Below are 15,741 nucleotides of genomic sequence, written 5' to 3' on the forward strand. Positions count from 1 at the left end.
ATGCTTACATTTTTGGCATTTATCCTGCCTCATGTTTTACACCACTATAATTTAAAAATTCAAATAAATTTAAATAAATTAAAATAAAAAGCTCAGTTCCCCTGCTTCACTAGGCATATTTTAGGTACTCAATAGCCATGAGTGGCTAGTAGCTACTGTTCAACTTAAAAATAAAACTGTCAGTTATTTTCCTAGCAAAAATGGGTTTATTTGAGGATAGCAGAGAACTGCAATCTTGGATAAGCAAGCCACAGCAAAACCACAGGCTAGTCCAGAAAACAAAGGAGAGGAACCCTGTTTTATAGAGGAAAGGAGGAATTTAGGAGGGTGGTAATAAACAAAAAGTCCTTTGGAGTTTTGAAGTAGAGTGGATTGGCTGGGTTGTTGCCAGGGGAAGAGAAAGAACTTTCTTCCTCCTGCTGGGTAGTAAAATAGTATCCACCCTGCAAGATGTTTCTTACTGTTGGGTCTGCAATTAATGATAAGGGCATGAGAGCTCTCTCACTCTCATTCTAAATGAGGTTTCTCTTATTAATTTTTACACTACCAATTTGGAGAGCACATATTTACATGTTGGGAGGGAAAAGTCAAATCTGAGGCATCTTGGCAGTGAATGGCCCACAAGGAAAGCATCTTCTAGGACTCCACCATCACCAGCACCTGAGACCCCTCGTGTTCCTATCCAACACCCTGTCTCTCTGCTCATGCCACACCTCCTTCCTAGAATGCCCCTCTTCCCTGCCTCAGGTTTTCTGTATTTTACTCTTTTTTCCCTGACTTAACTTAGGCCCCAACTCAAACACTTTTTTCAGAAGAAAAAATGAAATGTGTTTCACATCATTCCCTTTAAGGGACATGAATTAGGCCTATCCCATGCAGATTCCTTCACATTATCAGGGCCTTGTACTGAGTTTCACTCAGCTTTGCAGACTTGATATCACACTCAGTAATATAAAAAACATTAATGGGTCCACACATGCTAGTGTTGCCAGCATTTCATTTCATTAAGAAATTAAAAGTAAAGACAGCTATCTATTGCTGGCAATTTCATGAATAAAAGAACATTCTAATAATGTCCTCTTCCCATGTCTGTACACAAAAAGGGGGAAACTGAAGCTCTGCTTTAGTTTTCTCATTTAGGCCTGGAAGATGAAAACTTACTGTCTCTAAATTTCAGCATAATAAAGACATCTAGGAACCACTGCCCTGTGGTCTTTGTTGATTTCTTTTCCACAATTTTATTTTTATCACCTTTCTCCCTCTGTTGTGGAAGGTCATTGAAAAGATGTAACCACCAGTTGACCCATGAGCTGGTCCCAGGTGATCAGAGGCTCCTCGCCTCCTCCCCTGTCCTTGAAATGTGGGTCCCACTTGCCTCTTCCACTCCCAGAGGTTGCTGCAAGGATATTGCCTTGACATAATGATGTGATGGTGAGAACACCTGCACAGTACACTTGACTGGACCCAGTTAAGGCCTCTCTCTACACAAACTTTTTTTTTTTTTTAAAGATTTTATTTATTTGAGAGACAGAGATAGCGAGAGAGAGAGAGAGCAGGAGCAGGAAGGAGAGGGAGAAGCAAGCTCCCCATTGAGCAGGGAGCCCGATGCAGGGCTTGATCCCAGGACCCCCGGGATCATGACCTGAGCCAAAAGCAGACACTCAACCAACTGAGCCACCCAGGAGCCCCACTATACAAACTTTTAAGATTCAGGTACTCAACAGCGACGGCTAGTATGTCTGTGTGGGGATCCACTCATCTTGCTGCTGCCCAAGACAAGCCTCATACGTAAGTTCCCCTTGCTTATTAAGACTTCCACTAACGGGGGCACCTGGGTGGCTCAGTAGGTTAAGCATCGGACTCTCGGTTTTAGCTCAGGTCCTGATTTTACGGCTTGTGAAATGGAGACCCACGTCGCGCTCCACGCTCAGTGGGAATCTGCTTGGATATTCTCTCCCTCTACCCCTTCTCCTCTCGCATGTAGGCTTGTGCACTCACTCTCTCTGTAAAATAAATAAATCCTAAAAACAAACAAAAAAACTGCCACCTACCAACCTGGAGTGACCAGCCTCTACCTTTGGCCTCTCCCTGCCCTCCACACATACTCTCTTACGTCTCTTACTAGTTGTGTGATCTTGTGTAGGTTGTTTAGCCTCTCTGGTCTTCGTTTCCTCTGTTGTGAAGTTGCTCTAAGGATACACATGCCTAGGACATTGACATAATAGCTCTAGGTTGGCACTCCCTTGCAGAGGTTGGTCTAAGGCTTGGGCTAAGTTTGGGACAAGGAGACAGAAGTGAATCGGTACAGGACTATAATAAAAGTAAAAAGCCTCCTGGCCTCCTACTTTCTGTCTGAGCATGGCATCTGCTGTCTTTGTTTCATTCCACAGGGCTTTCCGTTCCTCCAAAATGAGAGCCTCTGGGGAAGGACCAGGAATATTCAAATCTGCCATGATGGACAAAACGAATGAAGTCTGTCTTAATGGGTACTGATATGTAGCAAGGAACCTTCAAGTTTGAGGAGGAACTAGAGAAACCTAGAGGGGCCCTGAGAACCTCCGACATGCTACATAGCTATTCCTTAGGGTTTTTTTCCCACTGTGTGACGCACAAGTGATGCTTAGTAATATAACAGGTCACGGGGCTACCAAAAAAACCTCTTCAACTTCAGCAGGCATGTATGCAACATAGTGGACCTTGGGGTCAAGAATGTCAAAACTGACCTCAAAAGTTTACCTGTTTCTCCAAGTTTCAGGATTTCACTTTTTTAAAACACTGCAAAAAGATAATCAGCTTTACTGTTGACGAGGAAAAATATAAAGACAATTCTAAATTATCTATGCACCTAAAGATTAAGGAGTATTACCTTGTTGGCGGTACTCATTTTTATACTTGGCTCCAGACTGTTACTCCCTAAAAAAAAATCCTCTTTAAAATAGGGGTTGCAGTTGGTGCAACCACTCTGGAAAACAGTATGGAGGTTCCTCAAACAGTTGAAAATAGAGCTACCACATGATCCAGCAATTGCACTACTGGGTATTTACCCCAAAGATACAAATGTAGGGATCCGAAGGGGTACATGCACCCCGATGTTTATAGCAGCAATGTCCACAATAGCCAAACTGTGGAAAGAGCCAAGATGTCCATCGACAGATGAATGGATAAAGAAGTGGTATATATACACAATGGAATATCATGCAGCCATCAAAAGGAATGAGATCTTGCCATTTGCAATGATGTGGATGGAACTGGACGGTGTCATGCTGAGTGAAATAAGTCAATCAGAGAAAGACATGTATCATATGACCTCACTGATAGGAATTCTTAATCTCAGGAAACAAACTGAGGGTTGCTGGAGTGGTGGGGGGTGGGAGGGATGGGGTGGCTGGGTGATAGACATTGGGGAGGGCATGTGCTACGGTGAGCGCTGTGAATTGTGCAGGACTGTTGAATCACAGATCTGTACCTCTGAACTAAATAATGCAATATATGTTAAGAAAAAAAAAAAGAAGATAGCAGGAGGGGAAGAATGAAGGGGAGTAAGTCAGAGGGGGAGATGAACCATGAGACGATGGACTCTGAGAAACAAACTGAGGGTTCTAGAGGGGAGGGAGGTGGGGGGCTGGGTTAGCCTGGTGATGGGTATTAAGGAGGGCACGTTCTGCGTGGAGCACTGGGTGTTATGCACAAACAATGAATCATGGAACACTACATCCAAAACTAATGAGGTCATGTATGGTGATTAACATAACAATAAAAAATAAAAAAATAAAAAATAAAATAGGGGTTGCAAATTAGGAATCCACAGGCTGAATTCAACTACATAAATCTTTCGTTTGGCCTGTACAGTTAAAAAAAAAAACAAAACTTTAAAAATAACGTTAAAAAATTGTACATTAAAAAAAATCAAGATTTTCATCTTCTCTTTCAGTTTTAAGATGTGCTGGCAATAGGCTTACAGTGGCACAAGGCGGCTACTAGCTATGAAAGTTGTTTGCTTTAAAAGCGTTTAAGTGTTCAATTCACCTACGCCCGCCATTCACACAACACCTGCATGTGTACCCGTATATGGCATTGACGAGCGGACGTGCTGGTTTGGAAGAAACCTGGGCTGGCTACCCAGGTGGCCGTCAGGGACGGCCCGAGATAGTAACTTTTATACTGAAACCTGCAGGAAATGACTGAGTCACAACCTCCGTGCCTCAGTTTCCTCATCTGTAAAACGGCGCTGACAATGAGCGATTGTAGAAATGCTTGGCGAGGAATTACGCCAAGGGCTGGCCCTAACCACGCCAAGGGCTGGCCCTAACTCGGGGCCCGGGGCACGACTACCACCCTCGCTAAGGTCTCTTGCAGGCCTCTGCACCAGCAGAGACCGGGACCCTGAGGAACGGCGCGGGGCGCGGCGCTGGGACGCACCCCCCCAGGCTTCGTCCTCCTCCCCTCCCGCCGCGGGCCCCCGCGCTCCGCCAAGGTTGGCCCCAGGACGCCGAGAGGCGTGGTTGGCCCCGGCGGACCCTGGAGGCAGCCATGGCCTCGGTGGTGGAATACAAGGGGCTCAAGGCTGGATACCACTGCGGCTACTGCGACTCCGAGGAGGGCAAGGTGTCCTGCGGTGAGTGTCCCCACCCGCGGGGCTGGCGCGGCCGCCTGCCGTCTGACCCCCGCACCGCCAGCCGCGCCCCGCGCCAGCCCCTCGCCTGGGAGCTCACAGGCCCGGCTCCCCAAGCTCCCACTCCCCTCTCCCAGCCGTTTCTCCCCCGAATATTTCCCTTCACGCTCCTCTCTCCTCCTCACCCTCACCGAAGATGGCGGTCCGGGTCAGGGAAAGAACGGAAATAGCGGAAGGCTGCCCTCGGTCAAGATGGCGCGGGCGGCGTCAGCGTGCGGGACCCCTGGCGAACCCGGCCTGCGGGCGCCCGAGCAGCTTCGCGCGCGCCTCTGGGGACTCCCAGGCGGCGCGGAGCATTGTGGGGTGGCGGCGACGGCGGCGCGGCTGGGCTGGGTCGCGTTGCGTTTGGAGGGCAGGGGCCATGGCTTCCTGGGCTGCTCTTTCGCCCAGCATCGTGGAGTATTTCGAGGGCGAGGACTCCTACCGCTGCGGCTATTGCAAGAATGAGTCGGGCAGTCGCTCCAATGGTGAGCGGGCCGGCGGGCAGGGGAGGGCGTCCCGGCCTCGGGGGCTCCGTGGCCGGCGGGCGTCCTCGAGGGTCGCGGCGCCCTGGCCCGGGCCGAGCGGCTTGAGCGACGCGCGGCGGCTGGAGCCCCCGGCCAGGTCCTGTCCCGAGGCGGGTGTGCAGAACGCGACTCGCCGGTTTGGGCTGTGGCTGTCAATTAAAAATGGACTTCAGCTCTGATTCATCAGGGAAGCATCTAGGTGCTTGTCCTTCACGCAGGTGCTCGGACGTGCTAGATAATGATTGTCTCGCCGTGGCCCAAAGTGTGGGAAACGTGTCCGTCTCCGTCTTCGTCTTCAGTCAGTAGGAGACGGTTAAATATGTGACAGCATGCCGTGCCAGGGAGCATTGTAGTGCGGTCAGTTCCACTGGGGCCGGCCTCTCAAGTGCTGATGCTGATGTGGGATCCTCCCCGATTTTAATTGTAGAATGCGGCGTGTCGGGTGGGCTATTTGTGTAGAAAGATCTGTGTGTGCGTATGTGGGCATGGGCATCTGGATAAAATGTCTGGAAGAGTATACAAGACACTGGTGACCGACCACAGGCGCTGCTGGCGAGGGAGCCTGTTTGTACTAATGTGTTTGAAAATTTTACCAGGTGCTTATATGCCTCGTCATTCCTCCACCCACCTCCAGAACAACAACAAAGCCAGTTTACAGCACCCCCCCCCCCCCGTCATGGTTCAGGTTTATTTCGGAAGACTTGTTTTTTGTAAACAAAACATTATGTTTATTTCCTGCCGTGTCATGCACTGGCAGATATAAAATCTTTTATTTTAAGGAATAGTCCAGCATTGTGGGAAATGGGATAATCACGAAGATACAAATTTACGTAGTTTCCATTTAAGAAAAATATAAATACCCTACAGCAGGGGAATGATTTGGACGATTATGGTATGTCCATTTACTCATTAATTGAAATTGTTTATTAGATGCTTGTAGGTAAGAGGGAGCAGAATGTGATATAATGCAGCCATTAGGAGTGATGGTTATGAAGATGAGCTAACAGAAAAATGTTTAGAGTGTAGGGTTGAACGGAGAAAAACAGGATGCAAATGACGCATGTGACATGATCACAGTTCTGGGAGGATAAAAACCCAGGAAAAACACACCAGCTGGTGACAGTGGATGCCTTAGGGTATTAGAGATACCTCCCTTTTTCAGAATTTTAGTATTGTGACTCCAGTCTGTGTGTTATAAGCACTTTCTACTAAAGGTGTCTAAAGTGAATATTTTTATAGATGCTTAATTATTTCCCCAGTAATTTTATTTATTTATTTATTTATTTATTTATTTTAAAGATTTTATTTATTTATCTGACAGAGAGATATAGCGAGAGAGGGAACACAAGCAGGGCGAGTGGGAGAGGGAGAAGCAGGCTTCCCGCAGAGCAGGGATCCCGATGTGGGGCTCGATCCCATCATGACCGAGCCAAAGGAAGACGTTTAATGACTGAGCCACCCAGGCGCCCCTCCCCAGTAATTTTAGGAAGAGGAAATTGATTAATATAGATGTCCTTTGTTTAAAGTCCTGTGGAAGAAACCTGCTTTTACCCTTTTCACCTAAAGAGAGAACTGTAAATTTCTATTATATATATTTTAATTATGATCATCTTTACCATAGGGCACCCCACCTATTACGTAGGTTTTATTATTCCTATTTTGTAGGTGATGAATTTGAGGCTAATAAAATAACTCAGTGTTAATGAGCGCCTGCCAGGCTTCTGGACATTTGTGTTTCTGAATACATCTTGTACTATCAAGCCTGCCTCTGTCTACATACCTCTGATGCAGTTTGCTTTTTACAAGAGAAAAAATTACTTTTCTTTTAACATTAGTTCAAATATACCTTTTAATGTTTTCTCATAGTCTTCATTTTTTTCATGGTTGCATAATTATTCCATCATATGGATAATATCATAGTCCCTGTAATCACTTTTCTGTTCCTGGGCATTTCGATTTCTTTCAGTTTTTATACTTAAAAGGAATGTTGCTGTATGCTTTTGTTCTATTTTCAATATCCAAGACTATGCTAAAAACATAAAAATCAGGAAAATTTATATGCATCAGAAAACATTTGCTTTTCAATTCTTTTGAAGAGACTAGCTTATTAAATTATAGGGGATATTATTATGGCTTAAAAGTGTGATATAATCTGATCACAGTAAGGACCTTAAATATATGATGCCATAGAGACTATTGGCTAATCCTGAATTAAATATAATCACTTAGATGTGTTTGATTTTTAAAATGAAGATAAATGTCTTTTCCATCTGTGTTGTATGTTATGTCAAACAAGTATGAAGTATGTGCAAACTTTCACTTCTCCAGATTTTTTTTTGCTTCAATATTCACATTAAAAGAATGCTTTGAATTAAAAAAAAAAAGTTCAACCTGCTATAATTAACATGGCACATGGCGCTTATTTTTTCAGGCATGTGGGCACATTCAATGACAGTACAGGATTATCAGGATCTTATAGATCGAGGATGGCGAAGGTAAAGCTCTTTGATACAAAGACACTTCTCTTGTTACTGAGGTTCTTCTTATACTTGCAAAATATTGTTTGCCTATAAAATGTTTTCCTGTTTTTAGAAAGAGGTTTAAGACATTTTTTTATTGTATTTCTTTGTGTAGTGATTCTTTTCTCTCTCCTTTTAAAGATGTTTATTAGGAGAACTTCAAATACACGCAAACGTAGAGAATATGGTACAATGAATCTCATGTACCTACCGGCAGGCTAGGTACACGGTATAATGAATCTCATGCACCTACCGACAGGCTAGGTGCACGGTATAATGAATCTCAGGTACCTACCGGCAGGCGAGGTGCACGGTGTAATGAATCTCAGGTACCTACCGGCAGGCTAGGTGCACGGTACAATGAATCTCAGGTACCTACCGGCAGGCTAGGTGCACGGTACAATGAATCTCAGGTACCTACCGGCAGGCTAGGTGCACGGTGTAATGAATCTCAGGTACCTACCGGCAGGCTAGGTACACGGTACAATGAATCTCACGTACCTACCGGCAGGCTAGGTGCACGGTACAATGAATCTCACGCACCTACCGGCAGGCTAGGTGCACGGTGTAATGAATCTCAGGTACCTACCGGCAGGCTAGGTACACGGTACAATGAATCTCACGTACCTACCGGCAGGCTAGGTGCACGGTACAATGAATCTCATGCAGCTACCGGCAGGCTAGGTGCACGGTGACAGTTAACGTTTTGCCAATCTTGTTGCATCAGTTCTCCTTGCTCCCTGCAGTGGAGTGAATGTGCGTGTATCATTCTCACTCCTTTCCCCAATTTTATGGTATTTGGAGGTGGGCCTTTGGGAGGTGATTAGGTCAGAGGGTGGAGTCCTCACAAATGGGATTGGTGCCCTTGTAAAAGATATCCCCGAGAGCTCCCTTGCCCCTTCTGCCATGTGAGGTTACAACAAAAATATGAACCAGGAAGCTTATCTTTACCAGACATAGAATGTGCCAGCACCTTGCTCTTAGACGTCCCAACCCCCAGAACTATGAGGAATACATTTGTGTTGTTTATAAGCCACTCAGTCCTTGGCATATTGTTACATCAGCTTGAAGAAACTAAGATGTTCCCTCCTCCCCCACGAAATAATTTAAAGCAATTTCAGGTATCCTCTTAGTATACCTGTAATAAATATATGTTTCTAAGAAAGGAATCTTTTTTCCTTTTTAACATATCTACAATACCATTATCATCTTTTACACAATAATTCTTTGATGTCATCTGTTACTTAGTTTGATTAGATTTTTTGCTTGTCTCAGAAATGTCCTTTTTTTTTTATACTTGGTTTATTTGAGTCAGGATTCCATTAAGGTCCACACTTTGCCTTTGATGGCTAAGTTTTTTGGTAATTACCTTTTTATAGATGATTTTAGAATATATAAAGTTTCTTATGTAAATATAAACAGTGCTAAATGCTCTCTGCCAATACTCCCCCAAAGACATGGGATTGAGCACAGCATAATAAAACTTCACACCTTTTCTTAAACTTAATAATGAGACCCAAAAGGAAGGTAGATCTAGGTCGGATGTTGAAGGATTTTGTATGCCATGATGAACTTCTTTCTTTAAAAGGTGGAGGGGAGCCATCGAAAGCTTTCATGTCAGAATTGTGATGGAATTTGTGTTTTGGAAACGATCATTCAGATAGCAGAGAGGTGTTTGAGGGGGTGATTGCAAAGGCAGGAAGACTCGTTCCAGAGATCCCTGCAGGGTCTGGATGTGAGACGGTCATCTCATGACAATGCTGTCACCATCAGTGGCTATAGGTTAGGAGATAGATGGGAGGGGACAGACATAGGCGGTACATTTTAGAAGTAGAAAGCTTGCTGACTGGATATAGAGGTGCTTTGGAGGGAGGAATCTGAGATGACTCCCAGGTTTCTGACTCAGGAACTGAGCTCATGTATGTTTACTTGGGCAGCCATAACAAAATGCCACCGACTGGGTATCTTAAACAACAGGACTCTACATTCTCACAGTACTGGAGGCTGAAATTTCCAAAATCCTGGTGTCTGCAGCTTTATTTTTTTCTGAAGACCCTTCCTTGGCTTGTACATTGCTGCTGTCTTCTTGCTGTGGCCTCACGTGGTCCTTTCTCTTTGTATATATATCCCTAGTGCCTAGTGTCTCTTTGTATTTCCAGTTTCCTTTTCTTCTTCTTCTTCTTTTTTTTTTTTTTAAAGATTTTATTTATTTTTTTGAGAGAGTATAAGTGCGGGGTGGGGAGAGGCAGAGGGAGAGGGACAAGCAGACTCCCCACCAAGGAGGGAGCCCGATGTGGGGCTCAGTCCCACGACCTCAGGATCATGACCAGAGCTGAAGGCAGATGCTTAACCGACTGAGCCACCCAGGTGCCCCCAGTTTCCTTTTCTTATAATGCACAGCATTCAGATTGGGTTAGGGCTCATCTTAGCTGCCATTTTAACTTAGTCACCTCTTTAAAGGCCTTGTCTCTAACTACAGTTCCATTCTGAGGTACTGGGGGTTAGGGCTTCAAAATACAAATTTTGAGGGGACACGATTCAATCCATAATGTCATGGCTCTGCCACTAACTGAGATCCAGAAAGCATTGAAAGCATCAGGTTAATTTTGGGCTACCTTGTGCTAGTACACATGGGACCCTCATCTGTGCATATATGGCTCCCATCAGTGTCACCTCATCCTGAGCGATTTCCTCTGATTGCCTTTGGTGTTGAGGATTGGTGGTGGGCTGAGGCATGGAAGGATTGCAGGTGCTGCTGAGCGGGTGATGGAGGTGAAGAGGTTTGGAGTACATATATCAGGGTTTAGGAAAGAAAAGGCTGGACTCCGTCCTTGGTGTGTCTATGTTGCAAGATTATTTAGGTCATGAAGAGTAACTAAATGTTTTTGTGTTGTTGGTTAGATTTTTACTGTAATTAATTTTGTACTCCTGTACTAGTCTACTTTAGTACATGTGAGAAATGTGTAAGACATTAACAAAACTACTTTTTAATTTTAGAAGCGGGAAATATGTGTACAAGCCTGTCATGAATCAAACATGTTGCCCTCAGTACACGATAAGGTAAGAAAGAGGAGGTATATATAAATTTGAGGAGTATGTATAGTTCTTCAGTGACATCTTGCTTTTTTTTACATGTTAATTTTCATTCTAGCTAGACGCTTTATAAAGAAGAGCAAATGAGTTATATCTTTTCTACAAACTGATGCTACATTTATATGTCATCAGTAGCTTTTAATAATACTGTTTAATGGTTTGGGTGTAAATAGGATATGAAAAAGTATACTGTTTAGCAGTCTAGTCAATGATATGACATATTGTGAGAATATTAGAAAATACATTACTTTTAGATATCACATGTTTTGTAGAATTGAGCTTGGGGATTTCCAGATTCTAGTGTATTACTGGACACAGTACTCACATTCAGATAGCAGTATAGGATCTGTAGGAAGAGGAGGGGGAGGGCTGACATTTAATCTGCCACATATATTGAGAGTCCAGTTTTCTTCATCGGAAAACTTAAACTAAAAAGTCTGTTTTCCGACAAAGTGTTTGCCTCACCAGCAAACCCCGATATAACATGGAAGGATTTTCCCTTTTCAGATTAGACAGATCCTCCTTTTCCCCCTGGTCCTTGCCTTCCTCTTCTGGTAGAGTCTAGGGCAAGTATGTTGCCATTATGAAGCATTTGTCTAGTTTCAATATGAGTATATTCTCTAGATAAAAAAGCAAACACAGTTGTATCCATCATGTTTTGGCTGGTCCTCACACCTCTTTCTCTTAGTTGCTCTTTTTTTTTGAAAGATTTTATTGATTTCTTTGAGAGAGAGAGAGAGAGAATGAGAGATAGAGAGCACGAGAGGGAAGAGGGTTGGAGGGAGAAGCAGACTCCCCGCCGAGCAGGGAGCCCAACGCAGGACTCGACCCCGGGACTCCGGGATCACGACCTGAGCCGAAGGCAGTCGCCCAACCAACTGAGCCACCCAGGCGCCCTCTCTTAGTTGCTCTTAATTTGTTTTGGGATTGAAGACTTGACAATCTGATGAAAAGTTACAGACCCTTTCTGCAGCCAAACAGAAGGGAGGGGGCATATAGGCAAAAATATGTAACATTTGCATACTAATTTTAGGATGATCTTGGGCTCCCCACGGGCTCTCACAGTTCCACTGATTCCTGGTTAAGAATCCTTTCTTTTATCTAACTGGTCATAGGACTGGAACAATAAAGAGAAAAGATGGGTGTCTGGTTTGCTGAAATCATCTCACTAAGGCCGCTGTCCTGTCCTCCTGCAGCTTTAGTGGTTATGAAGCAGTGACATCCTCAAAGGCAGACGTCCTTTCCTTCAAGTAACAGTTTGTTATTGGATTATGGCCCAGATTTTGTTTAAATAAGTCTGCAGCTGATTTGCTAGAACCCTGTGAATTTCTAATCAGAAAAGGTTAAAAAAAAAAAAAGTCAATTTCAGTGGGTTAAAGAAAAAGACCAAGCCTCTATAATTTATTGGGTGCCTCTCAATGCAAAGCTCTGTTCCAGGTATATTGCTTTTATGAAAAGGGATTCAATTAACATTGCAAAACAAAATAATTATAAAATGTGATTTTTTTTTTTTTTTGGCATGAAATCAAACATTTCCTGAATTGTTATCCTTTACACAACTTCATTACATGTATTGATATTACGGAGTCATTTTGCATATTTCCTGTTCTGGGTTTTTTTACTTTGTTTACTGCAGTAGTTATAATGAGACCTAATGTGAAGTCAAGGCAATTATAACCTACAACGTAGCTTCTTGTTAGATGTCAGGGGCTGCCCAGTATGTGAGTGTAAATGAGGATGAACTTCCTTGGCTATGAATTTTTTTGTTTTTTAGTTTTTATTTTTATATAGAATTATATATGCTAGTAATTTAAAAATCAAACAATTCCATAAAGCTTACTTTGCAAAATTGCAGTCCCCTGAACCTCCCTATCTATTTCTTTTTCCCAGTGCAGTCACTCTCAAATTTTTTAACTGATTTTTTTTTTTTTTTGTTTATTCTTCTTTCTACCTTTAAGTGACATGCTTATATAATTACAAAAACCTTATCTCATTATCTTTGGGTTTTTCTCATATCTCTGGGTTTCTCTCTTTGAAAGGTAAGGATTCAACTTTATTTTTTCTCATTATCTCTGAATTTCTCTCTTTGAAAGATAAGGATTTAACTTTATTTCATCCCCGTTGCCCTGTCACATTCAAGCTCCTTTTTGTCCTCATTGCCAACTCCCTAGCTCAGAAGTATCTTAACATTGGATGGTGTAGTCGCTGTATCATGACCTATAAATATGCCATGTGGTTGAGCCATGCAGTGTACTGTTCATTACATTTTCTTTCCTTCACGAGTTTTTGCTTTCCATGGAGTTGATCATTGTCTTTTTTGTTTGCATAGTCTTCTGTGTACCCATCACCAGTCAGTTTTAGAAATCCTCCCACAGTTGTGTAAATTTCCTCTTGGTATTTATAGGTGCTTCAGGTCCTCCATCACTTGTGTCCTCTTGATGAATATGTCTGTGTTGTCTTCTGACCTGTGATCTGGACAGGTTGTCTTTCCAGCTGATGCATCACTGTCACCCTGGGATCTCTTTTTACTGCCATCTTGGGGATTCTCTTTGGATCTCATGTTTTCTGTCTCCTCTGGCCTCTCAGATTATTTCCTCATTTTAGTGCAGCTCATCTTCTAATAGCTTTCTTGAGAAAAAGTGTATTTTTTTTGAAGTCCTTTTTCTAGACTTTGTATGTTTGAAAAAAAATTTTTTTAAGAGAGAAAGAGATAGTGTGCGAGCGGGGATGGGGGCAGAGGGAGAGGGAGAGAGAATCCCAAGCAGGCTCCATGCTCAGCATAGAGCCTGACTCGGGGCTCCATCTCCACGACCCTGAGATCATGACCTGAGCCCAAACCAAGAGTCAGTCAGATGCTCATCCAGCTGAGCCACCCAGGTGCCCCTGTTTGAAAATGTTTTAATTCACCACTCAGATATCTAGTTTGGCTGGGCTATAGAAGTGTAGATTGGAAATAATTTTGCCTTAGAATTTTGAAGACTTTTCTTCTGATTCTTGTTCCTTTGTCCAAAACGTTCTTTCCTTTTGAAAGGTTTTTTTGTCCCCAGTGTTCTGATATTTCACGTCTGGTGGTGTGTCTGTCTGCGTCCATTGCTTAAGGACTTAAGGGGCTCTTCTTATCTGGGGCCTCCTCCCGTCATATCCTTCACTTCACAGAAATTTTCTTTTATTATTTTGTTGATCTTCTTCCCCCCATTTTTTTCTCCTCTTCTTTTATAATGTCTTCATTCAGATGTTGAACTTTTAGAGTGATCCTCTAACTTTTTTTCTCTTGTTTTCCATCCCTTTTGCAATATCTTTTGGGAAATTTCCTCAGTTTTCTGAGTCTTCTGTTTAATTGTTTATTTCTTCTATTATATTTTTACTTCTGAGAGATTTTTGGTTTTGGACTCTCCCTCCCTCTCTTTTTTGTAACCTCCCATTACCGTGTGGCTGTACTAGCTAAAGAGAAATAAGAGCGTGTTCTTCTTAGGATATTCGTGTTCTTAGGATATTCGTGTTCTTAGGTTATTTGTATTTTTAGGTTCTCTTCTTGTATATCCTCCAGGTTACCTCTCCAGTGTCTTTGTAGAGGTTCTCCTTGAGTGTCCGGTGCTTCTGACTTCCAGGGGGGAGTCCCTGAGGTATCTCGAGGTCTGGTCACATTCTGGAGAGAAAGTGCCCATGTTTGTGGCTGGGTTGGGAAATGGGTTGGAGGTTTCCACATTCCGTATGTAGACTTTCATTTAAGCTTCCTGTTTCTAGTACATTTCCATTGCTTTCCGCTGTGCCTAACTCCTCATGTAGGAGGCCCTATTTTTTACTCTTTCCTAAATGTGGAGCTTTCTCCTGGGTTGTGTAGGGAGTCCTGTGTGGAGTGGTGGAGGCATCAGACATCTAACTGCTTCCAAAACAGACTTTCAAGCGATCTTTCTATTTTTGGAACCACCTTCACTCTTATCTCCTGAGGTATCAGTTATCAACCAATCCCTAAAATTTGTAGGGTTAATGTAGAGAAAATTAGTTATCATTTTGGCTTTTCCCACTGTTGGTTTAGGATTCAAAAATTCTTTGGTCTGCTAAGTCAGTTACCACTTGTGCATGTTCTGCCCAGCTTCTAGCATTTCTCCTCTTTTTTTTTTTTTTCCAGTGATTTATGCCTTTTTCTTTTTTTCTAATTCCTTAATGTAGTTTTAGGGGGATTTGGGATGGGACTAGAGGCAACATCAAGCCCTGTCTTTACCCAAAAATCCTGGGCATGAGTTTTGCCTTTCTGCACTAGACACTGCCCAGAACTCATTTTATTTCTTCTGGTTTGAGTTCACTTTCTAAATATTTATTTTGCTTTCCTAGGTGCCGACCTTTACAGTTTCAGCCGTCAAAATCTCACAAGAAGGTTTTGAAAAAAATGTTGAAATTTCTGGCTAAAGGGGAAATTTCCAAAGGAAATTGTGAGGGTAAGATGAGTTGGGGGTGTAAAAACTCTTTACATCGATGTAGATTTCCAAGGTTGTCATTTTCGGTTATTTCTTAAGTAGGGGAATGGGTCCTTACTGCAGTCAGGTAGTACTATTCTTCTGATGGTGGGGATTGCTGTTAGTGTTGCTGTTACTATTACCACTGGCCCGAAAGTCAAGGATATAGGGAATGTCTGTCAGGGAAAGTCTAGCTGCGGAAGAAGATGGAGGACAGTTTTAAAGATATTGTGATGTCTTGGAGTTTATTGGAACTTTAGTTTTCACAGTACTTTGACAACTCCTATCTTACTTGATCCTAATAGTACCTTGTGAAGTAAATGGGAAGTGGTATTACGTTTGAGAAACAGATGCTTAGGTGCACCTTACATAAGATTGCATAATCACTTTGAATGATGAGTAAAGCTCAGGTTTTCTGTGTTTGAGGAAGCCCTTCAGTAAATCATATTGCCCGAAATTTTCTTATTTATGTGATAAATTTTGAATTGAGAGTCAAT

At 43.0% G+C, this 15,741-nt stretch overlaps 1 protein-coding gene across 12 annotated transcripts in view; it reads left to right on the top strand.

The window, feature by feature from the left end:
* Nucleotides 1-4,504: 4,504 nt before the first annotated feature.
* ATE1 (arginyltransferase 1) overlaps nucleotides 4,505-15,741 on the top strand; it is a 179,730-nt gene continuing 168,493 nt past the window's right edge. For 7 of the 12 annotated variants that reach the window (XM_028121748.2, XM_028121749.2, XM_028121750.2 and 4 more), the window contains exons 1-4: nucleotides 4,986-5,139; nucleotides 7,610-7,673; nucleotides 10,695-10,757; nucleotides 15,123-15,226. In XM_028121748.2, the coding sequence (XP_027977549.2) occupies nucleotides 5,034-5,139; nucleotides 7,610-7,673; nucleotides 10,695-10,757; nucleotides 15,123-15,226 (337 nt within the window). In that variant the 5' untranslated portion in view covers nucleotides 4,986-5,033. Of the gene's footprint in view, nucleotides 4,616-4,985; nucleotides 5,140-7,609; nucleotides 7,674-10,694; nucleotides 10,758-15,122; nucleotides 15,227-15,741 lie in introns of those variants that run through there. The other 5 variants (XM_088019775.1, XM_088019776.1, XM_088019774.1 and 2 more) reach the window with 4 other exon arrangements.

The sequence above is a fragment of the Eumetopias jubatus genome, unplaced genomic scaffold, assembly GCF_037043125.1.
Source record: "Eumetopias jubatus isolate StellerSeaLion01/CBP00866 unplaced genomic scaffold, mEumJub1_p1.0 scaffold_17, whole genome shotgun sequence".
Lineage (NCBI taxonomy): Eukaryota > Metazoa > Chordata > Mammalia > Carnivora > Otariidae > Eumetopias > Eumetopias jubatus.